The sequence below is a fragment of the Amphiprion ocellaris genome, chromosome 3, assembly GCF_022539595.1.
Source record: "Amphiprion ocellaris isolate individual 3 ecotype Okinawa chromosome 3, ASM2253959v1, whole genome shotgun sequence".
Lineage (NCBI taxonomy): Eukaryota > Metazoa > Chordata > Actinopteri > Pomacentridae > Amphiprion > Amphiprion ocellaris.
Genome location: NC_072768.1, coordinates 28,214,921 through 28,242,750, shown reverse-complemented (window position 1 = coordinate 28,242,750; position 27,830 = coordinate 28,214,921). Strand labels below are relative to the sequence as shown.

The window sequence follows — 27,830 nt, the reverse complement described above, 5'->3', positions numbered from 1 at the left end:
CCTTGGAATTAAAGTTTATCTTCACATACACGTACATATATATTTTTTTCACGTCACATCATCTTGTCTCGCTGTCCAACAATGTGATCTTCTAACTGTCTCACAACACAAATAACATTTTCTTATAACCATGAACCTTGTCTTTGAACCCATATGTTTTACTTATTTCACCACAAAATCACGAAACCTCTCAGGTGTCTTTTTAACCCTCTGGGGTCTGGTTTGTTTCTCTGGACCCTGTGTGCCCTCTTGTGGTGTTGGAGTGTAAGCGTCAATGTTTTTGTTCATTTCACTTTCCTCCCGTTCAGGTATTGTTTCTTGTCCATAGTGTCCTTCTATGGTCTCATTGGTCATATATTTCTTTACATGTCTTGTGTTTCTGTGATAATGAGCTCCAGTTGGTGATTCAACTACGACCTGGTTTCCAGTTTTGCTCACGACCTTGTGTGGTGTTGTATTAAATGGTGTTGTAAACTTGTCCATTTTGTCTTGTTGAACCAGTACTATGTCTCCTGTGTCCACTTTTGAGTACTGAGCTCCTCTTCGTTCATCTGCATACATCTTTGCTTTTCCTTTCTGTTCAGCATCTCTGTCGCGTACATCCAAAGCAGTCGTTTTTGACTCACAAATGTCTGGCAACTTTCCTCTCATTTTCCGGTTGAACAGAAGTTCTGCTGTACTTTTTCCTGTGGTTGGATGTTCAATACTACGATAAGCAGTAACATATTTTCTCAGTTCATGCTTCCAGTCGAGTCCCTCAGCTTGCGCAATCCTGATTCTTTTCATCAGTGATGCGTTCTGACGTTCCACTTCTCCATTGGCTTGAGCCCATTTTGGTGTTGTTTTCTCATGTTTGATTCCGTTATCTTCACAGTATTCTCTGAACAATTCAGATTTGAACTGTGGGCCATTGTCAGATTTAATCGTAACTGGAAGTCCATGTCTGCTGAATATACAGTCAATAGAGTCGATCACTTTTTCCGTGGTTGTAGATGTCATCACATCATATTCATAATATCGACTGTAGTAATCTACCAGCACAAGTATTGAGTGGTTTGATGGTAGCGGTCCAAGTATGTCTACAGCGACATTTTGCCAAGGTCCATCTGGTAAGGGTGTAACTCTCAGTGGTTCAGGTGGATCAGGTTTGGCCACTATTTGACACCCATGACACGCTTTGCAGTATTTTTCTGCAGCTTTGTCCATGCCAGGCCACCATACTTTTGTTCTGAGACGTTGCTTGGTTCCCACGATTCCTAAATGTCCTTCATGAGCTAGTGAAAGTGCCTTAGCTCTGAGTTTTTCTGGCAATATTATGCGATTACCCCTTAAAACTATGTATCCTATCACACACAGTTCATTTGCAATGGGTGCATATGCTTTGCATTTTTCAAAATGTCCGTTTTCAATCGCTTTTCGCACCTCTGTTATTTCTGAGTCCGTGGCAGAGGTTTCTTCGACCTCTCTTGTGGTAAGTGCTTTTGGAGTTGCATTTACTGCAATGAATCTCACATACTCCTCTGATTCATGTTTGTGTATCTCTTTTGGTGTTCTGTCTGACAGTAGTCTTGACAATGAATCAGCAATGTTTTGTTTTCCAGCAATGTGGACCACTTTAAAGTCATACGGTTGTAGTCTGAGAACCCACCGTTCTATTCGTGCACATGGTTTAGATCTGTGATTGTATATGACTTCTAACGGTTTGTGGTCTGTGATTAGGTCAAACTTTCTACCATACACATATGGATGTAGTCTTTCGCATGCCCATACCAGTGCTAGGGCTTCTTTTTCTGTTTGAGAATATCTGCGTTCACAGTCTGTTAGGCTACGACTTACATAGCACACTGGTACCCCTTCTCCATTCTGTTCTTGTACTAACACTGCGCCCAAGCCTACTGGGCTTGCATCTGCGATGATTTTGGTTGGGGCTTCTTTGTCGAAATAAGCTAGAGTGCCTGCTCTGGCTAGTTCAGTCTTTAAAGTTGCAAATGCTTGTTTTTGCTCTGGCCCAAATGTAAATGTTGTCTCTTTTCGGGTTAGACGTCTTAGTGGCTCAGAGAGTGTAGCAAACTGTGATATGAACCTGCTGCTGAAGCCTACCAGTCCAAGGAAGCTTCTCACCTCTGCAGTATTCTTTGGTTCTCTGGCTTCCACTACAGCTCTCACTCTTTCTTCAGTTGGTCCAATTCCTCTTTGTGTCAGCAGTATTCCCATGAATACAAGTCTGTCCATGTTGAACTGACATTTTTCTGGGTTTAGTGTTAAACCACATTCAGAAAGTCTCTTCAAAACAGCATGCAGGCGCTCGTCATGCGTTTCTCGGTCAGGTGCGTGTATGATTACATCATCTGAGATGTTCTCAACTCCTTCAATGCCTGCTAGTGCATTAGCAATCTCGTGTTGGTATTGCTCACTGGCTGACGAAACTCCAAATATCAGTCTTTTGTATCTGTAAATTCCATTGTGTACTGCAAACGTTGTGATCTCTCTGGACTCTGGGGTTAGTTCCAGCTGATGGTAGCCCCACTTGAGATCTAGTTTACTGAAAATTGCAGAGCCGTTCAATCCTTGGAGTATTTCATCCACTGTCGGAATGGGGTATCTTTCCCTGACTATTGCTTCGTTTGCTTTTCTCATGTCTAAGCACATTCTGATATCTTTGTCACCTTTCTTCGGAAGTATCACTACAGGATTTACCCAGGGTGTAGGTCCTTCTACATGTTCTACAATGTCCATGTCAATAAGTTCATTTATCTTTTTTTTCAACTGCATCCCTTAAATGGTAGGGTATGCGCCTCAGTGGCTGTGCTACTGGTTTGATGTCTGGGTCAATATACAGGCTTATCTGTTTAGTGTTTAGTTTTCCCACTCCTTTAAACACTTTTGGGTACTGCTCTTTAAGAGTGTGTTTTAAGTCTGTGACAGCAGCCACATTTTCACCTATTTTCAGCACCCCTAGCTTTACAGCAGTCTTTTTACCCAGGAGTGGTTCACCAATACCTCTTATCACAATGAACTCAGCCTCGTCAGTCCTATCACCAATCTTGATTTCACATCTGAATGCTCCTTTAACAGATAGTGATTGTGTTGAGGAATATGCATACAAATCCCTCGGCTTTTTGGGTATATATGAATGACACTTTATCTTTTCATCTTTTAGCTTTTGCCATACGTTTTCTCCCATTATATTACTTGTAGCACCAGAGTCTATTAACATCTTCAACTCTACTCCTCCCACCAAAAAAGTTATTTTCTCAGGTACATCATCATCTTTTACAATGAATGCATAATCATCTTGTTTTACCACATTCACATTTTGCTTCCTATGTCCTTTTGTGCGACACATTTTTGAAAAGTGGTCCTTGCCATTGCACTTGTGACATGTTTGTCCTCGCGCTGGGCATTTGGGATCCTTACTGATGTGATCCGTATAACCACATCTATAACACTGTCTGTCCGTTTTATTCTCCTCTTTCATTTTTTCTTTTGGTTTTATGTATTTTCCTTTCTTTGTCGTTGAAATTCGGTTGACGGTGTCCCCTTCTTTTTTCTCCCCGGTGATACTCATAGCTGCCAGCTGCTCCTCCACTCGTTCACATTGCGACGTCACCTCCAATGTGCGAGCCAATGTTAGACCTGGACCTTCCTCAAGTAGCTTTCTCCGTGCGTATTCAGAAATGCATTTACTCAGGATAGCGTCTCTTATTTGGTTATCTCTATCACCTTGAAAGTCACAGTCTTTTGCAGCTTGTCTTAAGCGGGTACAAAATTGTTGTACAGTCTCACCTTGCTTTTGGGACAACTTCTGAAAGGTTTGGCGTGCATATGCTGCATTTACTTGGGGAACAAAATATGTGTTGAGTGCCGCCACCGCCGCCGCGTAGTCCGTCGCCTCGCCCGTCTGTGGTAAGGTGGAGAAAACATCCTGCACGTCCTGTCCCGCTAAGTGCAGTAGAAGAGCACGTCTCCACTGCTTAATCGCATCCGTGGCATCATTTGTCAGAATAAGTCCTTTCCCGTCCGCATACAGCTCGAAAGATGTCAACCACCGTGTCCATCTCGGTCCGAGTGTAGCTGGGTCCGTGTAGCAAGCGAACGGTTGAATACCTGACTTTTCCATACTGTTAGCTTAGCCTTTTGCTAACTTGCCGTATCGCCGCCGGTTTTCCTCGCTTCACCAAGCGAAAATCATTGTCCCCGTCTTTCTCTTCCTCGTCGCCATTGTTGTGTACCGTCCACCATGATACTCAGGTAAAACTTCAAGACATGAAGCACTGTCTTTTCAGTATTTTTATTGAACAAATGCGGACTATCAACATGCCGCCTCCGAGGTCCTCACTTCCGTTCCCATACATTTCTACGTCATCACGTAACACGTATATCAGTACATGACAGTGCCCAATCTGAAAATAAATCAATATTGAATTTTATATAAAGCAAAGTTTTAGTGACATCATGGGGCAGGGTTTCTTGATTGACAATCTGGTCTGGAATGATTGACAGGTCATCTGGTCTTGCATTTACCTTAAACTCTGTTCTCGTTTAGATTTAATTCTGATATAATATTAGTTTCTCTGTGGAGCAGCAGAACATTTTCTACAGACAGTTTTATTGCCTGTTGGTTTGTTTTAACCAGTTTTTCACCTTCGATTGATTCTACCAGCAGACACTGAAAGGACTCCGATAGTTCGGTAAGTAAATGTTTATTTTCTTATTGGTGTTATATGCAACTTTAGTGTCAGATATGTGTGCAATGCACTCCAGATGTTGGTGTTTATTTCTATGTGTGTTGACCAGAGAAGAGAGTTAGCATCTAGTAAATATTACCTTGAATGTGAATTAGCGATGCAAACTGAGCTAGCTGCTCAGTCATAGTGTGATTAAAGTTGATGCTATGGTTTCTAAGAGGCTCAGGTGCACGATGTGAGACACAACACGAGAAGAGTAATTTAGAAGCTTCTACTTACAATAAAGAAAGAATAACCGGAAGTACACAATTGTAACCGGTTGGCGGCAACTGGAAGTGAAAACAAGATGAGGAAAGAACCGCTTAGGGCGGCCAGAAGACTATGAGCCCTCTAGAGGGCAGGCAGAAAAATAACTGTAACTAGAACTAGTAAAGATGCTAGACTTAAACATACAGAAAGTAACACTTAAGCAGGCAGTTAGCAGAAAAATCAATAGACACAAACACTAGAGCTATACTAACCTGGGAAACGGGGCGATAAGACAAGATCAACTAGAAAAGCACTCAGAGAGCGCAGTACTCCGCCAAGGCTGTTCAGTTGATGTATCATTTCCGACGGATGAAATCTTTTGTAAAAAATGACCTTGCGCTGAGCACAAACGTGTTATGCATGTGCATGTTATGTATGAATACCAAATTGTGTGTAAATTACTCTTATAAAAGTCTGTTGATCAGTTCATCACTTTTGGCAAACCTTTGTTTTGCTACTGCTAAAACAACCGTTCCTTCAATGCTTTTATTTTGAAGATGTATTTTTAATGTTGCGGGCTTTTATTTTGTCACCATTCCAGCAGCTCAGGAAGTGATTCTCTAAGAAGCGGTTTCTCGACATGACGAAGACGCTGCCGAGAAGTCAGAAAATTCAAATAAAGATGAAAGACAACGGTTACACGCTGTTACGTCTAGCAAAGGATGTGTTTAAACTTAGAAGCACCTAGTTGCAATGGGAACAAGCTCTTACGGTGAAGAAATGAGTGAAGGGCAGAAAGGTGAATTTGTGTTCAAAATAAGGCTGACAACTGAACTTAACGTGTCTGGCTGGGGTTTGCTACATTGCGTGACCTAAATATGTAGCGGATGGCAGGAATTGATGGGACTCAGAAGCGGCCCACAGTTTAATCATTTGTTTGTTGTATGATTTCCAACTGATAAATCACAGTCAGTTTGTAGTAGGATCGCAATCATGTGATCGTCAGTGGGTAATTGACACAGTGTTCACATCGTGGTTACAGCAACGCCGTGCCGGCTGCTATATCTCCCAATGGGAAATCTTTAACAAAGCTGTAGATCCAGACTATAAGCCGCATCACTTCCAAAATCTAATCACTTGGTCCTTGTGTCATTTCTGACCTTCTCTGAAAATTTTCTCCAAATCTGTTGCTCCGTTTTTCAGTAATGTTTCAAACAGACAGACAGATTCTCAGATTCACAGATAAACGTACGCCGATCGTCACATAACTCCGCCCGTTCCTTGGCGGAGTAAATATACAAACTAGACTACAGAGCTAGAGGCTATTAATTAATATTAACCTAAGAATGATCAATGTCCCGAATACTAACCTAAAAATATGGCTATTCTACCAGTCTGGCTCAGCAATACACTGGAACTTTGCTGAGGGGAATATGAGGTGGAGGATCTGGATGCAGAAGCAGAGGGGATGGAAGGGGTGTCTGAGGGAGAGGAAGTGGTGTGGCTAATTAATGACAAATGCTGATAGACTCGAGAAATCTGGTAGACAACAAAAGATTAGAGATGAGATGTCTGGCAGACAGTTGGAAACAACAAAAAGTGAGAGAATTATGAATAACAGTGGGTAATGAAATGAAGGCGTGACACTAGAAGGTATCTGTTGCAAAAGATGCGCTATTTGCTTCATCATCTAGAACAGCGGTAGATCACTGAACACTTAACTGAACAAATTTGGAGAGTAATTAGGTCTTAACAGGCTACAACATTATTATTATAAACCTAAATCTAAAATCCAGAAAAGTGATAAATTTTTTTCTTACCTGGGAAAGGTGCCCCTCCTGGCCTGAACACAAACAGAGAGGGATCTTACCTAACAAGACATTTTGATCCATGCAAACTTGACAATTAGCATAAACTGTACATTATTCTTAAACTTTGATGTTGCTGCTACTTCAACTGCAACATAAATGTTATGTCGAATTTTGTTTTGATGTTTTGAATCATTTTGATCATTGCTGTGTAATTAACAATGTATTGGCCTTGGACAAAAGTTTAACTTGTCACTGGTATTTAAATTCCTGGCAGAACAATTTCTTTCTTTCAAATACTTTGCTTGCTTCCGCTGAATGAGGCGGCCTCCGGGTTTCACTCCAGCCCTGTAGTTGGCTGTAAGAACCTTAACATTGTTCGGACAACGACACAAAAAAAATAAAGGAAGAGCAGCGCTCCGTCGACTTTGCGCTTTTTTGAACCTTCTAGTTCGCCGTAACAGGAAGTCATGCATTCTTCATTTCCGCATCGCAGTCCCAGATTTATTTGCTTCCGCTCCAGAAGTGAAAACAGCATTTTGAATGTGTGCTGTTAGTAAGGAGGCATTTATAGCCAGTTAGGGTTACGTTTGTAAAGTGCAGACGGCAGTAAAGAAATTCATAGGAATAAAGTGGTATCTGCAGCTTTTGTTCCTTTCAGCGACTTCTTTGGAAAGCGGCTTGTAACACGATGAATTACTCCGACTACGACTCTGATGGATATTCGTCGAATGAAGATGCAGACTACGTCCCATCAGGTGAGGACTGAAAGGTCTTAGCTGTGCTAAATGCCGTCCACAAGCAGTACATAGCAGACTACTGCAGAGCACGTTGCAGGCAGGGGACTGGCAATTTTAGGAGCATATTTGAATGATATGTGCCAGTCTCTATTAGATAAGGCAGCATTTTATTTGATAAGACCTAATACTGGCAGTGATAATGTAGTACAGTAATATTGACCACCATAAAAATATGTTGCAAAGGAAAAGAACAAAAACTAAAACTAATATTGCAAGAATTGTAATAATAATATTGTAAATGTTGATGTAATTGGTCAGAGTTTAGTGTCTGATGTTTCTGCTGCCATTCCTGCAGAAAAAAAGATGATCTTTTTGTTATTTTCCATGCAATTTGTTCACTGTTTCTCCTCAGATGAAAATCTCAGTGAGGATGACATTAATGAGTGTGAAAAAGAAGACCCTCTTCTCGAGGATGGCAGCAATGTGCCACATCCACATAATGTCAACAAGAAGGAAAAGAAGAGTAACAACATCAGAATAAGGTGACAGTGTTCCACAAAATCTCTACAGAGAGGCCGGTGTTTCTTGGACAGAGAAAATGGCGCAAAATCAGGCTTTGCTGTCTTCTGTGAGGAGTTTTTGCATGCTTAATGCTTGTTGCAACTACAAGGTCTTTTTCCATCTAGTTTGCCTGTTTTTGCATCTTCTACAATTCTACAATTTCATTAAGCAAATGCTTTTATCCAAAATGATGTACATCTGAGAGTAGATACAACACAAGCAAGCATCCAGTCAAGAGGAAGCAACCTGGATAAATGCCATAAAACAAGTTCAATGTGGTAGCACCATGGTGCCTACAGGCAGTGCGAGAGGTAATAGGATTATTATATTTATTTATTTATTTATTTTTTGCAGTCTGTCAAGGTCAAAGGTGTTCAGTGAATAGCTGGGTTTTTAGTCTTTTCTTAAAGACTTGTTCCACCACCAGGGAACCAGAGGAGAAGAGTCTAGTTATCGACCCTGTTGTGGTGGTTGTATCAGGTGCCTTTTGTTGGCCAAGTGTAGTGAGGTGGATGGAGTGTAGACACTAATAAAAGAGTTCAGGTAGGAGGGAGCTGTTTTCATAGTAGTTTTGTAGACAAGTGTCAAAGTTTTGAATTTTATGCAGGCAGCAACTGGAAGCCAGTAAAGCGCTCTCAACAGCAGGGTGATGTGCTGTTTTTGGCTGGTTGAAAACAATACATGCTGCTACATTCTGGATCATCTGCATAGGTTTGACCTTGCATGCAGGGAGGCCTGCCAGTAACGAGTTGCAGTAGTCGACATATGATATTACGAGAGCCTGTACCAGGAGTTGTGCTGCATGTTCAAACAAGAAGGGTCTGATTTTCCTGATGTTGTACAGTGCAAATGGACATGACCAAGCAACGGAGGTCACATTTGGAACAGATGCTAAAGCTTCTATGGAATATTTTGACCAGCGTGTGTTGTGACCTTATGAGGATTAGCAATTGATTTCTGTCATTCTTTTTAATGCTCTTTTATTTCAAATATTTTGTATCATCAATTTGGAACTTCTGTGATGGCTATAACTATTTATGAGACTTGAATCCTGGCCTCAGGAACTCTGTTTATTAACCAAAATTTAAATCTGTACATGCAGAATTGTTTGAATTACAGTCATAATGCTACATTACTGAATGAATTCAGTATAAAGAACTTGACTTGTTTGTGTACATTTTAATAGTGCCAGTATGATAATGTCTAATCCCAACAGTAAACATGTAAGACATTTAGTATAATATGATTGGCATCAAATTTCAACACTGACTTGCCACACAGTTTTCCCAGCATGACTTGAGATTATACAGTAAATACAATGTGCAGCAGAAGTGAGTACACCTCTGTACAGTATTACTTAAATGTCAAGTAATAGAAGATGATGATGATGAACTGTATAATCTTACAATAATTACATTACTTCTAAGTTGAAACATAGGGTATTTGCTCGTACATCAAAATAAACACTAACAGTTTTTATTTACTTTACTAAAAATACAGGCCCAAAAGTTGTCACTCAAACTTGAATCAGTACACCTTTAACTACTGAGATTCAAATCTTTACATTTTTCAGTGCTTCATATGTACACCGTATTTTTAATGATACAATCAATCTTTCTTTTGTAAAATATTTGCTTTTGTTCATGAGGGGAAATAAGCTACTGTTCAACTTAGAAATAATGAAAATGAGAAGTGATACAAAATTGAGTAATTTGATATATAGGTGGTATTGCACAGGGTTTCACTCACTCAGTCAGTCACTCACCCACCGACCCACCCACCGAGTAAGGACAAAGACCTGAAGCAATACTTACCTCTGACATGTTGACATGAAATGAACAGACACAGTCAGTTTAGTTCAATTCAGTTTTATTTATATAGTGACAGTTACAATTCAAAGTGTCTCTAATGAATGTGCACTGGTATATATATAAAGACGCTTTACAGAACCCATATGCCTGAACCCTCAGAGCAAGCCCTAAGTGGCAAGAAAAAACTCCCTTTTAATGGGACGAAACCTTGAGCAGAACCTGGCTCATATGGGGGGACCCATCCGCTGGCCGGCTGGGTTGAAATGTCTTTTCCTAAATACTTTACACAAAGTGCCCATCAATTTATCTACACAAAACAATGTATTTACAAAAAACACATTAAAATTTTTTAATCAAAGGTACGTAATAGAAATTGAATGCTTGTATCAATGAACGCAGATAATGTTAATGATGTTGGCCTTTTTTTCACTGGTATCAATGAAAAAATGTACAGAAAGAGGAAGAAAAGAGTACTGAAAGTAGACGTGACAGAGGAGGATAGAGCTGAAGAGGCAGAGCCACCACAGGAAGAGGTGACAAATCCCACTGATGAAGAGAATGATGATGAAGCAAGACAGAAGAAAAAATCAGACGACCTATGGGCGAGTTTCCTGTCTGACGTTGGGTCCAGACCCAAACACTGTACAACTTCCTCAGAGTCAAGTACCAAACAGAAGGTAAATATGTTGGAAACCTAGATATTTAATGATGATGGCACAATATTTCAAATGTAAATCTGAGAGAGGCAGTAAATTCAACCCAAAGTTTTAAATTGTGTTTTCAGTTAAATCACTGACTCAAAGGGAGACATTCAAATGGCGCTTCTAAACCCCCATCAATCACTCTTTGGTTGTTTCATGGCCCCAGATTCACCTGACATAGGAAAGAGTTCTCAATATATCAAGTAGTATTTGTGTGTCTTTCATGCCTCCTTAGATTGGTTGTTTTATTTTTGTCTTCAGGTCGATTCTTCTGTGTTGAAGACTGCTCCTTTGAGTACTGAAACAAAAGCATCAGGACCTGCTAAAGTCACCATCACTAAAGTTTTTGACTTCGCTGGAGAAGAAGTTAGGTATGCCTATGAATTTGCCTCACAATTTAAGACCTTCTCAAACTCACAGCTTATTTGCAATTCTGAAATAGAGTGTACTAGATAAATGTGATCAATCTTAAAATTAAGAAGAGAATTTATCCTTGTCTTCAAATGCTGACATACACTCCCCTCCCAAATTATTGGAACAGTAAGGCCAATTTCTTAATTTTTGCTGTTGACCGAAAACGTGGGTTTGACATCAAAAGTTGAAGATGAGACAAGAAATCAACATTTCAGCTTTTATTTACTGGTATTTACATCTAGAACTGATACACAACTTAGAAGATAGCACCTTTTGTTTGACCCACCCATTTTTCATGTGAGCAAAAATATTGGAACATGTGACTGACAGGTGTGTTTTGTTGCCCTGGTGTGTCCCAATACATTGATTATTCAAACAATAAATGCTCAATGTCTACGTTCAATTTCAGATTTGGGTTTGGCTGTGCAGACTGCATCTATAGTTAGAAGTGTAAACAACATGAAAACGGGAGAGCTTTCAATGGGTGAAAAGCAAGCAACTGTGAAACTGAGAGAAGACGGAAAATCAGTCAGAGCCATTGCACATTACTATTCATTGATGATGTAACACATGATAGGAGCAACAAAATGAACTGAGCCAGTTTAAAGAAAGATGCAGCCAAACTGGTTGAAAAATTAAATAATAATTTTAAAAGTAGTGTATTCTGCACTTTTGTTTTAAAAGTACTGCTGTATGAGCAAAAATGCAATCACATCTGTTTTCCGAATTTTAAACAAAGTGCTTTTTAACAGCAGGGCATTAACGTTTTCTGGTTTGTTACAGAAAAACAAATTACCCTCAGAATCCAGAGCCACAATCATAACATTGTAATATTAACCTTCCCAGCAACAGCAAGTTAACATTTATACATCTGCATTCTTATTTTTTCTCTGAACAGGTACCAGCAGAAAAAAAAAATCTTTTTTCAGGGAGCAACAAAGACTCTATGTTCAGTAGCAGGTGTACCTGTTACAGTGAGGTGAAGTGGTGAATCACAAAAAAAATGGACTTTTAGACCATGCTTTTACTTCTTTTTTTTTTGGCCTTTTTAAGCTTTAATATATTGGACAGTGGGGAGTGACAGGAAACGTGGAGAGAAGTGTAAATGGCCGTGGGACGGACTTGAACCCATGACCGCTGCATCAGGGACTATAGTCCCAGTTTATATTGTTACTGACACACTAAAAAAACCTTTCAGTGCTGCAGGTTGAGGCTCATATGCGGCGTCATTTGTTGTGATCCTAAGAAGGTTCCTCAGAACGACATCTTCCATGATACTAATCGGAATGCAGTCTATAGCTAACTACTTTGCTGCGGCATTTGTTAGCTTGTCTTGCTTTTGTTTGTCTCTACTTCTCACACACGCTGCATCCAACGAGTCTGCCCTAGCGTCTCTCCACTATTACTTTGGGTGAAACGTGATGAAGCCCATCCCAAGTACTGACCAACAGCCCAGCCGTCCTGTGACCCATGGTTAGTCTGTGGATTCAGAGCCAGTGAGCAGCGGACTTTCACAAAAATAATTTTTAAAAAACTGCATTAACGTGTGGTAAAATAATTGTCGCTGCTAATGCATTAATGCATTAATAATTCATTAACTTGACCAGCCCTAGTTACAAGTAATGTTCTCTTTGTGTATCAGATCCAGATGTAAATACCTGGAAATAAAAGCTGAAACGTTGATCTCTTGTCTTATATTCATTGTTTGATGTAAAACCCAAATGTTTTCAGTCTACAGTGAAGAAAAAAGAAATTTGCCTATCTGTTTAAATACTTTTGAAGGGGAGTGTACATGTAAATGATGTTGGTTTTGATAACCTCAAAAATAATTGTCAGTCCATTTTCACACTGATCAGTAGATGGAGCCCCACACACACATACCATGCACATCATTCTTAAAAAATCATGGAATCTCTGTATACAGTGCTTATAAAAAATAATGAGTCATATTGAATCATTATCAACTAAATGTATCTTTTGTGACAAGAAAAAAAAACTTTTTCATGTCAAAGTGAAAATAAACTTCTAGAAAGTCATATCAATTATTTAGAGTATAAACTGTACAATAAGTGATTGCATAAATATTCACCCCCTTCAATTCAGTATTTAGTAGATGCACCCTTAGCTGTAGTTACAGCATTCAGTCTGCATAGGTAGGACACAAGGTTTGTGTCCACAGGGGCTTTTGCTTCTTCGCCTGCTTGGTGGGCATGCTCTAGCGGACTGCTATGTGGTCATATAACAGATGCTATTACCAGTCCTGTAGAGGCATTGAACCAACATGGCGGCTTGGTAGCAACCTTTCTCTTTTATTATGAAAACAGTTCAGCGAAAAATATTTCTGAAAACATTTGAGATGAGAAATAAGCTATGCAGTTGCTGAATCAGCCCTCATTTTAGTTCAACAAAGGCTAATTTAAATGTTTGATGAAAGTTTCGTGAGGAGTCAGAGCTCCGCTCCCTGCGCCTCATTTGCATAAAGTATGAAGTTAAGTGTACTATATGCAAATGAGCTACAGGCTGCTAGCAAGCAATGCACCGCCATGTTGCTCAGGAATGCCCCGTGACGCTACCAAAACACAAGACAGGATGGTTTCACATACACAATGAATGGTATGCGAAAAACTGACGGATCCTGTGGACACACACCATCAGTCAGTGTTGTGTATCTGGACACTGCAATTTGACCCCATTCTTTTTTGCAAAACCGTTCAAGCTCTTTCAGGTTGCAGTCAGGTTTCCATATTTGTAAGTCTTAATCAGATTTTTGAGTTCGTCTGCCAGTTCTTTTCCATGTGGAGCCATAATACAGAAATGCAGTTAGACACCCATAGGTGAGAACTTAAGAAAGTTAGTCTTTTTGACCATGTTAATACAGTTCGGCCGACTGGGACTTACAGGCTAACTCAGTTTTGTTTCAGCGATCACGTTTTCTAACTTGTGTGTCAGTCATGACAGATGCATTCACTTTTGCAGCATTGAGTTTCTATTTCAGGGCTTGTATTTCAACATAGTCTTTGTAACTCATCTATTTTTAGATTGTTCAAAAGAGAATATTCTCAAATGTTCAACTTGGAATTTTGTAAGGGTTAAGATTTTTTAATATTTGACATTTAAATGAGAATTGCACAGGGGTGTACCTACTTTTGTTGTATACTGTGATGCACAAAACATAATATAATATAAAACATTTCCACATTTCACTACCTGGATAATGGTAACATGTTTGAAGTAGTGGACCAGACCTTTACAACTGATCTTACAACGTAGCAGTAATTCCATGTTTTAATTATACAAAGCATAGCTGACAGTGTGAGCAATTTCAAGAGCCCCTGGGACAGTCTTAGTTTAGAATCATATATCCAGCAGAGCCCAAGTAATTATCATACCTCATGACATTTCCTAAATCGGTCACACAAACATCCGAGTGTTTCCCATGAAAACACCATAATTATTACCGTATATGATGAACAAACTGATACACAGACACACCCCTGTAGTCATTATGATGGCTATAACCCACGCCCATGCCCAGTAAATGTTGCTGGCTCTTTTGTGCTATTAATATTGTAGACAGTTTTTGTCACTTTTCAGTGATATCTATAGGCTTCAAATTCAACAAGATTTAAATTGTATGCAGATGCCCATCACCTGAGCCTGCTAGTGCACTTGTGTCTATTCAGTGTATTCTCTGCAACTGAGACACTGGTCTCTTGTATGAGATGAGACTCGCTCTCTCAAAATGTACTTTCTCATCTTCTACAGAATTGTGTGCTCTGTGTAATTAGGGCTGTATATAATTATCATGCTATACAGAGAAAGCCTCTCAGAGCCGCCACGATGGATGCAAGTGGTTGGAGTCTCTGTAGGGCTGACATTCCCAGAGGATCCAGCGGTTGTTCCTCATATAGCCTTCGTATCTAATCGCACAATGAAATGTGCGTGCGTGTGTGTGTGTGGATGGTAAGTGGGCTGAATCATTGAATGTCAATGTGCCAGAAGTTTTTCACAAATATAGGCCTCGGTTTCCTAAGAATTTTTATTTTTAATGTTTTAATGCCTTCACAGCATTAGTGTCGTACAATTAATGTCTTCTGTATCCACTGTGGGTTAGTGTGCCAGAATTTTGTCATTCAGCTAAGTCATTGCATGTCCAACATTTGTAACCACTTGGACTGTCTGACTATATGCATGCACCAGGAAAACATGGTTTCTAAAACAAATGCTTGTTATGATGAGAAAAGGGTGTGCTGTAGGTCAAGAGCCTAAACAAGACTGCTTTTGCTGTATTCTTTCTGATTATACATTTACTTTGTGTTGCCAGTACCAGCACTTCTTGCTCTGGAGTAGACACTGTATGTAAAGCATATTTTTCTTTCTCATTATCACAGGTATAAACTCACACATTCATATGCCAGTTTCCAAGAACTCACTACTGCTAACTTGTGACAGTCCATGTACTGAGACATTTGAAGATATGATAGCCAGTTGTTATTATGTTACATAGTTGTTATTCTGGATCTTTACTAGGGCTGGACCCGAATATCCGAATATTTGGTCGTTATGGTGGTTTCCGAATATGTATTTTGAGATCCGAATATTCGGATATCAGGCAATAAAAATGTAAAAATTCACTTGACTAATCACAAGTTGTCCCTTAATTTTTCTTTTTTTTTTTTTTTTATGTTTACATTTTCCCATTTACCAAGAGGTTTTTGATATTTCCAGGCACTCACACATATAAGCTGTAATCTTGATTTCCTCACTGCACTATTTTCAACCTACTCCATAGAATTACTGTATACACTACTGTATAAACTACTTCTTTCCATCACCATTTATTTTTCCGAAGAGTTAAGCAAAATGTGACACTGTCTCCCTGTGCCAGGGTGAATACAGAGGTATCAGCAGACTCCAGAGAGGCAAAGAGTTATCTGAAGGCCCAGAATGCTAAAACGGGGGAGGATGGAGACAACGAAAAGACCTCATCAGCAAGCCAACCCACTCTTCCTGGTCCCAGGTACACACACACACAGACCTTTTCACTTAATGTTCATTGCCACACTAACATTGGATTAGACAAGAATCATCTGTTGACTAACAGTTTTTTAGTTTACTCCATGGTAACTAAGTATGGTCACTAGAAGTTGTTTTGGGATGAAATACTGTCACGAAGGAGCTTCAGATGTACGTGAGGAATTGTACTGGTACTAGTTTACAGAGATGGCCTCTGAAATAATGTGGATATTTGGTAGTTTACATTGTCCAATCTGTGTGTGTGTGTGTGTGTGTGTGTGTGTGTGTGTGTGTGTGTGTGTGTGTGTGTGTGTGTGTGTGTGTGTGTGTGTGTGTGTGTGTGTGTGTGTGTGTGTGTGTGTGTGTGTGTGTGTGTGTGTGTGTGTGTGTGTGTGTGAGAGAGAGAGAGAGAGAGAGAGAGAGAGAGAGACTGAGAGAGAGAGAGACTGAGAGACTGACTTTCCTTCCTTCTTTCCCATTCTGAACACTAGAACTTGCCAGTGGGTTCATCGAACAGAAACTGTACAAAAACACAAATAAGAGACAATAAACAAAAAGAGAAGGAATTGTCTTTCCCACAGTTCTTGAACAATTAGTAGCACCATACTCTGTGAACTGAAGGAATGACAGTGATACTGCATAGAACACTTTGTGGGTCACGTAAGTACTTGAGGTCGAACGTTATCTGAGAGTTTAAAAATGTGGAGAAAAAGATAAGCGTTAACAAGGTTTAACAGCCATGGTCTGTGGTGTCAGTTAAAATACTTTAATACTGTCAAAGTAGAATCAGTAGTAGGTTTTTTTTGTACTAAACACGACAGTTGTGTCTTGTAATTAATGTGTTTTATTTTAAGTTACTCATTCCCTTAAGAGAAGTTTAGGGAGGTATATTCTTCCAGTGGGGCAAGCCAAAACTACACTTAATTGGTCATTTGAACTGTCACACTCGTCACATAGCATTGATAAATTTTAGTCAAGACATCCTATTTTTTATAATTAAAAGATAAATTGTTCTGTCAGAGAGAGATGAGATGCTTGAAATAACACATTCTGACACTGACAAAACAGTTTTATAACTGTCACCTTTGGTTAAACGGCTTTCTAGTCCTGTTAATTGTAGTTGCATACATTAAGTTACTAAACATCTTTTTAAGATGATTAGGCACAAAAAAGCCTGAAACAAGGGAAATCCTCAAACAGAGAAACTGTCTGGGGCAAATATATATCTTCTGAGACAAAAAACAGGCATATATTGCAGAGATTTAAAGTGATTTCATCTTATTTACATTTCACCTGTTGTCCTGAAAAGCATGTCATTCCTAAAAGCCTGAACTTTAGCCTGTATCTAATTCAAAAAGTGCCAGCTTGTTCAAATTGACTCTGGATTGAACTTCATTTTTTCAAATGACTTTATAATTACAAATTAATGCAAATGACTGTGCCATCAAAGCAGATACCCCTCATTCCATACAGCATGTTATGACCATAATACACTCACTGGCCAATTTATTAGGTAGACCTGTTCAGCTGCTCGTTAACGTAAATATCCAATCAGCCAGTCACATGGCAGCAACTCAGTGCATTTAGGCATGTAGACGTGGTAAAGACAACCTGCTGAAGTTCAAACTGAGCATGAGAATGAGGTAGAAAGATGATTTAATGGACGTTGAACGTGACATGGAAAAAGAGAAAATATCCAGTGGATATCCAAACATGCCTTGTTGATGTCAGACATCAGAGGAGAATGGCCAGACTAGTTTGAGAGGATGGAAGGCAACAGTAACTCAAATAACCACTCATTCCAACCAAATTATGCAGGAGATCATCTCTGAACACACAACACCTACCTCTACAGCAGCAGAAGAGCACACCGGGTTCCACTCTTGTCAGCTAAGAACAGGAACTTGAGACTACATTTTGCAGGGGCTAACCAAAATCAGCCAATAGAAGACTGGAAGAACCCTGCCTGGTCTCATGGGTCTTATGGGTCTTAATTTCAACAACATGACAGCATGGATCTATCCTGCCTTGTATTAACGGTTCAGGCTTACAGTGGTGGTGTAATGGCGTGGGAGATGTTTTCTTGGCACACTTTGGGTCTCTTAATACCAAAGCGGAACATGCAGAAATGGTAGAAACTAAACTTTGATTAAAATTGCACTCGTTAATTTAGGGGCACCATCCTCAGTTGCCTGAGGAAATTATCAATTTAAGGCAAGTCTCAAAGAGACTTTGATTAAAATGAAGAAAGTTTCAATATGAAAGTTGTAAACTCTGATTTCATTGACCTCCAGTTCCCAAAACAAAGAAATACACAGTAGAACCGCTTATAATTATACACAAACGTGTATTAACTAATACTACAAACAAACAATAAACAACGACAAGACAACAACAGACAGTGAATACATGGATGAATAAATGCAGATAAACTAATGAACTGTGATCGTCACTGCAAGCAGTTGGTAGAAAAGGTGATGAATTTAGAATTTGGAATTGGAAAACAAATAATTTGTAATTCACCCATTTAGCAGAAGGAAAGTGATACCTGTATAGCCTTTGTAGAAGTGAGAGGGAGGCTTCTGCAGGATGTGGAGCTGTGATGATCTGCTGGATGAGTTGGTTCAGGAACGCAGAGACAAGAAGGCACTTTGGCAGGTTTGCATTGCAAAAGTGTGCCAAAGTAAAAACACTAAGAGTCAGAGCTCATAATTATCAAGAAAATATTCGCACTGTTGTAGTACTTAAATAATTCTTAATCCAGTTGCATTCTTCTAAGAGTCAATTTTTCTAAGATCCTTTGTTACAAGCCCATTCTTACAAGCCCAGTTACAAACCTAAGTTGAATTTTTCTAAAAGCCCAAGTAACATTCTTCATAAAGCCAAGTTTTCAAACAAAACTAAAACTAAACCTAAGTTGCATTCCAGCTACTTTCCTCCATATAGAAAGCTTTGGAGTCAAATTCAAATCAGCATCTAACCAATCATGGATGTGTTCCTCCCAAGGGGTGATGTTAAGCATCACTGTCCAGGAGAGGTCAGAGGCCAAATACCTTTATAACTTACTCTTAGTAAATTTCTTAAATGTAACATTCCAATTGTTCAATATTTATGATGATCACAGATCTGAAATAACATTGAATAAATGATTAAAATGACACCAAATACAATATGTTTATCTCATATAGTTCCTGAGATAATAATAAAAGGTGTAAACATAAGAATAAACTTACAAATCTTTAGGCTACATGAAGGTAAACTTATAACACGGTTGAGCACATAAGCATATACATTCACTAATAAGAAGAAAAAGAAGATATAGGGAGAATATATTCTGAGAGTAAAAAGTCTCTGTGTCTTTTATGGCTGTGATCTGTGACAGAGAGAGAGGGAGGAGAGGGTGTTTGTGTATCATGTCTGTGCATCTTCCACAAACACTTCAGATTTGATGTGTTCTTTTTCCATACTGGTCCTGATCAATCTGGTATCAGAGACTGAGTCCAGATCGTCATTCTGATGATGGTGCATTTCTTTGATGTTCTGATTTAAACTGTTCTATTCACTCCTGTGTAGAAAGTTCGGTGTGTTAGGTTGGGAGATCAGAAGGTCAGAATGCCAATCCTGTACAGGTGTGGTTTTCCTCACAGTTGACTCTTTGACCCTTATCAGATTCTAGTGGAGGTAGGAGGCATCCTGTTGTCTCCAAAAGTGCCATGAGTGGTCCTTTGGTAGTACACATGTGGACAAAATTGTTGGTACCCCTCAGTTAATGAAAGAAAAACCCACAATGGTCACAGAAATAATTGGAATCTGACAAAATTAATAATAAATAAAAATTCTATGACAATTAAGCAATGAAAATCAGACATTGCTTTTGAACCGTGGTTCAACAGAATTATTTTAAAAAATAAACTCATGAAACAGGCCTGGACAAAAATGATGGTACCCCTAGAAAAGCCTGAAAATAATGTGACCATAGGGACATGTTCTATCAAGGTGTGTCCTCTAATTAGCATCACAGGTGTCTCCAAACTTGTAATCAGTCAGTCGGCCCATTTATAGGGTTACAAGTAGTCACTGTGCTGTTTGTTGACATGGTGTGTACCACACTGAACATGGACCAGAGGATGTGAAGGAGAGAGTTGTCTCAGGAGATTAGAAAAAAAATTATAGACAAGCATTTTAAAGGTAAAGGCTATAAGACCATCTCCAAGCAGCTTGATGTTCCTGTGACTACAGTTGCACATATTATTCAGAAATTTAAGATCCATGGGACTGTAGCCAACCTCCCTGGATGTGGCCGTAGGAGGAAAATTGATGACAAATGGAAGAGACGCATATTACGAATGGTAACAAAAGAGTCCAGAACAACCTCTAAAGACATTAAAGATGAACTCCAAGGTCAAGGTACATCAGTGTCAGATCACACCATCCGTCGTTGTTTGAGCCAAAGTGGACTTCATGGGAGACGACCAAGGAGGACACCATTGTTGAAAACAAATCATAAAAAAGCCAGACTGGAATATGCCAAACTGTATGTTGACAAGCCACAAAGCTTCTGGGAGAATGTCCTATGGACAGACGAGATAAAACTGGAACTTTTTGGCAAGGCACATCAGCTCTATGTTCACAGACGCAAAAATGAAGCATATCAAGAAAAGAACACTGTCCCTACTGTGAAACATGGAGGAGGCTCTGTTATGTTCTGGGGCTGCTTTGCTGCATCTGGCACAGGGTGTCTTGAATCTGTGCAGGGTACAATGAAATCTCATGACTATGAAGGTGTTCTAGAGAGAAATGTGCTGCCCAGTGTCAGAAAGCTTGGTCTCAGTCGCAGGTCATGGGTCTTGCAACAAGATAATGACCCAAAACACACAACTAAAAACGGCCAAGAATGGCTAAGAGGAAAACATTGGACTATTCTGAAGTAGCCTTCTATGATCCTTGATCTAAATCCTATTGAACATCTGTTGAAGGAGCTAAAACATGTCATCTGGAGAAGGCACCCTTCAAACCTGAGACAGCTGGAGCAGTCTGCTCATGAGGAGTGGACCAGAATACCTGCTGAGAGGTGCAGAAGTCTCATTGACAGTTACAGAAATCGTTTGATTGCAGTGATTGCCTCAAAAGGTTGTGCAACAAAATATTAAGGGTACCATCATTTTTGTCCAGGCCTGTTTCATGAGTTTATTTCTTAAAATAATTCTGTTAAACCACGGTTCAAAAGCAATGTCTGATTTTCATTGCTTAATTTTCATAGAATTTTTATTATTACTTTTGTCAGATTCAAATATTTCTGTGACAATTGTGGGTTTTTCTTTCATTAACCGAGGCGTACCAACAATTTTGTCCACGTGTGTAAACATCCGATCAGCAGATGTCCCATTTGGAGGTGAATTTTGGGTTAGCTATCTCCTGAAATGGTGTCTTACCAAATTTACAGCTTTGAGAGAAGGTCTTTGAATCATTGTGTGTTGCTCTGGAATGTTCTGCTCCTTAGTACGCTACAGTACCAATTGAGCATTGTTTAAATACCACAGTCTACCTGAGTATTGTTGCTACCCATGTCCATCCCTTTATGACCACAGTAGACCCATCTTCTCATGGCTACTTTCAGCAGGATAATGCACCATCACAAAGCTCAAATCATTTCAAGCTGCTTTCCTGAACATGACAATGATTTTACTGTACTCCAATGGCCTCCACAGTCATCAGATCTCAATCCAATAGAACCTTTGGGATGTGGTGGAACGGGAAATTTGTATCATGGATGTTCAGCCAACAAATCCAAAGCAACAACATGCTTCATGCTGTCATGTCAATATGGACCAAAATCTGAGAGGAATATTTCCAGCACCTTATTTTAATCTCCTCGGGAGGGAGAGGGATGCCAAATGAGGGGTGGGGGACAACGAAACATATAACACACAATGGGATACATGCATGGTAAGACTAACATAGATGATACATGCAAAGTACAAGCGAACATTGAAACTGATTCATAAGTTTACTGTTATGGTGTAAGACTCTGGCATTAAATATACTACATATATAGCTGGTAGTAAGATGCAAACAGCGTGTATATCAGCATATCATGGATATTAAAAGTGATATAGAGTGGGGGAAATGGGCAGCTTGGAGCAGTGTGCTGGAGGAAAGGCAGCAGTAGCATCCCACAGTGGACATGATAGAGACTAAGCCAGTGGGTGGGACAACAACCACAGATCAGAAGCATCCAGCTCTGGACCAGGGACACTTGGAGAAAGGACACAGGGAGAAACAGAGTGAATGCAATTCAATAATGGTATATATATATATATATATATATATATATATATATATATATATATATATATATATATATATACATATATAGGTAACGAGAGAAGGGCTCAGTGCATCGAGAGAGGTCCCCCAGCAGCGTAGACCTATAGCAGCGTAACTAAGGGACGTTGAAGAAGACAGCTGTGCGCCATATATGTGGACTCCAGTTCATCCCCTCAGGGTGACCTGAGTCAGCATTCGCTATAAGTTTTGTCAAAAAGGAAGGTTTTAAGCCTGGTCTTAAAAATAGAGAGGATGTTCACCTCCCGAACCCAAACTGGGAGCTGGTTCCATAGGAGAGGCGCCTGATAACTGAAGGCTCTGCCTCCTATTCTACTTTTAGAAATTCTGGGAACTACAAGTAAGCCTGCAGTCTAAGAGCGAGGAGTTCTGCTAGGATAATATGGGGCCTATAATATAGGGCCTTTACGATACGATGGAGATTGGTTGTTAAGAGCTTGGTCTGTCAGGAGAAGGATTTTAAATTCTACTCTAGATTTCACAGGAAGCCAATGAAGAGAAGCCATTATAGGAGAAATATGATCTCTCTTGCTAACTCCCGTCAGTACTCTTGTTGCAGTGTCTTGGATCAACTGTAGGCTTTTCAGAGAGCTATTGGGACATCCTGATAGTAAGGAATTGCAATAGTCAAGCCTAGAAGTGATGAATGCACTAGTTTATCTGCATAGCTCTGAGATAGGATGTTTCTGATTTATAAAATATTTCTCAGGTGAAAGAGGGAAGTCCTACAGACTTGTTTTCTGTGCGAGTTAAAGGATATGTCCTGGTCAAAAATAACTCAGAGGTTCCTCACAGTAGTATTGGAGGACAAAGTAATGCCATCCACAGCAATTTTTACAATGCTTTGAAAGTGAGTTTCTGAGATGTTTGGGGCCAAATACAATGACTTTAGTCTTTTCAGAATTTAGTAGTAGGAAGTTACAAGTCATCCAGGTCTTTATGTCCTTAAGACAATCTTGCAGTCTGGCTAGCTGATGAGTTTCATCTGGCTTCATAGATAAATACAAGTGTGTCGGATGGAAATTAATACAGTGCTTCCTAATAATATTGCCTAAGGGAAGCATGTATAATGTAAACAATATTGATCCTAAGACACAACCCTGAGGAAGTCCATGATTAACCGTAGTTTGCTTAGTGTAAGTATTAAATTGAAATGTTAACCTTTGCCTGAGCTTCAACTGCTGCAGCCAACCAGGCATCATCATAGTGTAATTCAAGTATATTGATGTAAAGTTTCTATGGCTATATGTAATTGTAGAGTACCAAAATGACTGGTGATTAAATGGTTCACAGTTACTGAAACTATTATTTATTGGTCAGAAACTGTATAAACAGAAAGGAAAGTTGGACTTTCAACTTTACTCGAACTGTTCTTGAGCGAAAAAGAACCACATCTTTCACTTGTGAGTTGAAGAGCAAGCAAAGGGTGCCATGCGTAGAGTTGGCATTATGCAAAATCCTGTCACAAAAATTCTGTTTCTGTATATTTTAATTTCTATAGAAAACCCCTGTGCCAAGTCTTTCACTCATCAATAGCCTGTAAAGCTAGATTGCGCAGGTAGCACAGTCTCCTTGATATTATTTTAGGATTACAGCCACTGTGGCTCTGCTTAGTGGTACTATGACTCATTATATAACCTCTAATTACCTTAATAACATCTTTTAGATGGCACATGTCTTCTAAATTTTGAAGGGAATGTGCTCCCTGCGCCAACTCCGAAATCTACACCCACTACTACATTCTTCTTACTTGTGTTTTGCCATGTCTGTATACAGATGACTTAGGTGAAAAAATGGTTTACGTTAGAGTCAATTATTTAATGAACAAAGTATAATTCCCTGTCTTCACGCTATTTTGCATGTATTAATATTATATTCCTTACATTTGTCTCCAATGTTGTGCCACTGTTGGGAATGTGTAAATTAGAATAATCTCAGTTTTGTTTATGTGGTAGTTAAATGGTAGTTTTGACTGCAAAGGTCAGGTTGTGATGCATTGGATCTATCCTTCAGAAAAAAGCCTCTGCCCTCTGCTCGGGGTACCAGAAACATGCTTTGTAGAGCCTAACCTGAAATGTGTGTATACAGTATGTCACCTAAGAGCTCCCCTTTTTGTGGTTGCAGTGCTAAGCGTCCAGCAGGCATGTCAAGCGTCCTGGATCGCATTGGAGGAAAGAAACAGAAAATGAGCACGCTGGAAAAGTCAAAAATGGACTGGGATGCTTTTAAATCAGAAGAGGGCATCACAGAGGAGCTGGCCATTCACAACAGAGGCAGAGAGGGGTAAGAGACTGCCAGAGGATGTAGTTGTACTGGTCAAGGACAGTGTCAATGTAGCTGTCATTATGTATTAAATAGATGTAAGTAACAAACTTCACGTAATACAAAATATCCCAGTTCAACTGACTGAACCAACCCTAAACTCGAACCTGTCCTTACTGGATGCAAAAGTTATTCTGCAAGCTGTTTCATAGTATTCCACAAAACTGCAACATATCCATCAAATCAGATAGGTGTCACTTAATTACTTTTTAAAAAATATATGCTGTTTTCTTAATGTTTTAAGCATTTTGTATTTGGTGATACATAAAGTGAAATATAAAGGTGTCTGAGACATATTTTTAAAAAGGCATCTTTAGCTCAGTCTATTGAAATGAATAATGGTTAGGAGAATCTTTGTGTTTGCATCACATAAGGGTATGGCAGGTCATAAATTTAATTTTATAGTATTTTTTCCAACCCAACAATTATGATCAACGTGTTATATTGCTTTACACTGGTATCGTGATTTTCACTATTTTATTGAGTGGATCCCTGTACTTTTATTATTGTTTGTAAGGAAGCAATGTGGATCTTCACTGATCAGTGACAATACTATTTTACATTACAGCCCTTTGAGTAGAGGACATGCAAATAAAATGTTGAATTGGATCAACCACAATGAGCAATCCCAGCAGAAAGCACTGACTTTGTAATTATGAACTGGTCATTGAAAAGTTGTGCATGGATGCATATGTGCTTGATGAGTGTGCAACATTTATGCACATTGTCTTTAGCTGTATCTTCATTGTGTGTCTGTACTTGTGATAATAATAGTAGCTCTAATGTTGTCTTTTCTGTGTGTCTGTGTTTAGGTATGTGGAGAGGAAGAACTTCTTAGAGCGTGTCGACCACCGCCAGTTTGAGTTAGAAAAAGCAGTGCGACTGAGCAACATGAAACAATGACATTGACTGACAACAAACACACACAGAATGGAACCAATGTTTTCTCTTTCTCGAATGACACAGTTGCTACTCCTTCAGTAAAATGATCTCAAACTGGTGCTGGGATGAAGCTATTTCAGGATGGGTATATTGATAGATTGAGTTTGTGTAATTAGGGGTGTTGAGTGTTCATTCTTGTAAGAACCAACTAGATTTCAGACCTTCATGCTGAGGACATTTCTGGAATGTGAGCTCACTGCTTTCTCAAGGGGGTGATTTTGGGCCAGGACTTAAATTATGGGTTAAAAAGAAGTTCTGGTTTATTACGACTTGTCTTATTTTTGTAATTTTGAACATAATGTCTGTAATTATGTCACTCTCACCACATTCATAACTGAGATTTGGGAACATGGTGGCATCCCAAAAAAAAAACCTGACAGGTTAAGAGGCTCAGACAGTCAGACAATCTACTACCACAATAAAAACTCAAAATAAGGCTCGGGTTTTAAGTTAGGGTAAAGGTTGACGTTTGATAGTACAGTGGGCAGTGGACTGGCTATGGAAATATTTGTAGACACCACTCACATTTTCCTTTGAAAGTTAACTTTTTGTCTCCACCTGGCGGTAACATCTGTACTTGGACACCTTCCTTGCATGAGAAAAAAAACATCGGATGATGCAGGTATAAAAGCAAATGGAACATCATGTAATGAGAATATGTTAGTTCTCAACGACATATTGAAGTTAAAGGGTCATCTCAAATCCCGCCTGTTCTTACAGTCTTAACCTGTGCCAAAAAACTGCAAATACCATCTTTGTCTACAAAGGGGAAAAAGTAGAGCCTTGCAATAGTTACACTGCATCCAGTCACAATGAGGGCAGAATCAAGATAAGAACGCTTGTTCATCCCATACTGTTCTACAAGGACAGATCATATGTTAATATGACAGTATCTTTAATTAGCTGATAGAAATGACTCTTGGTTGGAGGCTCCTCATAAACACAGGAGATGTTCATGAAATGTGTATAAAATGTAGGGTTCGCACTTCCTTGGGTTGATAGAGTTTGGTCACATTTTGTTTCAGGGTTCAGTCACCACTGATTATTAGGTAAAAAACTATGTTTTTGAATTGGAAGAAAATGACTAATTTACAATATTTTGAACATTTTCATACTTTTGAAACCATTGTGAGAAACTGAAACACCCTGCTGACAGCTGAAATTCAAACATGTATTCATGCATTCAGATGAGAAGCTTTTTGTAGACACTGTACAGATTTTGATCAACACCACCACAGAAATGTAATCAACGCAAGTGCATTTTCTCCTTTATATGTGAGGAGGACCACTTTTCCCTGAGAAGAGCTGATGGATGACTTTGATTTGTTCCTCAGGTGTTTTTTGTCCTACATAAGAACAAAATGAGAAAGAGTGGGGATTGAGGGAATTGATACAAAACATGACAGCGATTTGGGGGAGTTTTGAATTCTTGTTTGAGTGATTGTAGAGTCTCAGTACTGTTCTGTGTTGAAATATCCATTACACATAACACAAACGGATCAGAGTGTTTTTTTGTTGTCTGAGATTTCAAACTCTAAGATGTGAGGATTGTTCTTCCATCACCTCGAGCAATTGTACTGCTGACTCTCCTGATCTAAAGCTTAACTAGCACCAGTAATTATGTAATATGATATAGATGTCAAATTCCTGTATCTAAAAGGAGGATGGTTATGGTCTTATGTATATCCACACGATTTGCCTTTGAAACAGTCAAAAATAGAAATATCCAATTCATTAAATAGTAAATAATCAGCTACTTAAGGTTCACTTACTAGCTTTTTATCAGTTTTCAGCATGATTTCACCATTGTTGTTAAATTGATGTTAGCTAAGATGTCATGGATTCCATTCTGTTTTACAGCCATCAGCTGTTTTATCAGTCGGATAGTGTAACATGGGCAAGAACGTATTTTTTGCACCTGTCTGTTTGTGTGTGTGTCTTTAAACACAAGACACAAACAGAGAAATGCTCAACAAAGACTTTATAGTGCTACAATTCAATTCCGTTCAATTCAAATTGACTTTGATACTGCCAATTCACAACATACAGTCATGGAAAAAATGGTTAGACCACCCTTGTTTTCTTCAATTTATTGTTCGTTTTAATGCCTTGTACAACTAAAGGTACATTTCTTTGGACAAATTTAGTGATAACAACAAAAATAGCTCATAAGAGTTTAACTTAACAGCTGATATCTAGCCATTTTCCATGGTTTTCTTGATAACCAAAATCA

The 27,830-nt window shown here is 39.1% G+C and overlaps 1 protein-coding gene across 1 annotated transcript; it reads left to right on the top strand.

Annotated features, from left to right (window-relative positions):
* Nucleotides 1–7,244: 7,244 nt before the first annotated feature.
* Nucleotides 7,245–27,096, top strand: cfdp1 (craniofacial development protein 1). The gene is made up of 7 exons (XM_023267417.3): nucleotides 7,245–7,503; nucleotides 7,898–8,027; nucleotides 10,312–10,534; nucleotides 10,820–10,929; nucleotides 15,861–15,992; nucleotides 24,458–24,616; nucleotides 25,468–27,096. Exons 1-7 carry the CDS (start codon nucleotides 7,437–7,439, stop codon nucleotides 25,556–25,558), a joined length of 912 nt encoding a protein of 303 aa, XP_023123185.1. The 5' UTR covers nucleotides 7,245–7,436; the 3' UTR covers nucleotides 25,559–27,096.
* The last annotated feature ends 734 nt before the right edge of the window (nucleotides 27,097–27,830 follow it).

What these genes read in the sequence shown, in the direction of transcription:
- cfdp1 (XM_023267417.3), top strand. Translation starts at nt 7,437, where the DNA reads ATGAATTACTCCGACTACGACTCTGATGGATATTCGTCGAATGAAGAT. An exon ending in TGCAGACTACGTCCCATCAG is followed by an intron (nt 7,504 to 7,897) that starts GTGAGGACTGAA and finishes GTTTCTCCTCAG; the next exon opens with ATGAAAATCTCAGTGAGGAT. An exon ending in TTCGCTGGAGAAGAAGTTAG is followed by an intron (nt 10,930 to 15,860) that starts GTATGCCTATGA and finishes TCCCTGTGCCAG; the next exon opens with GGTGAATACAGAGGTATCAG.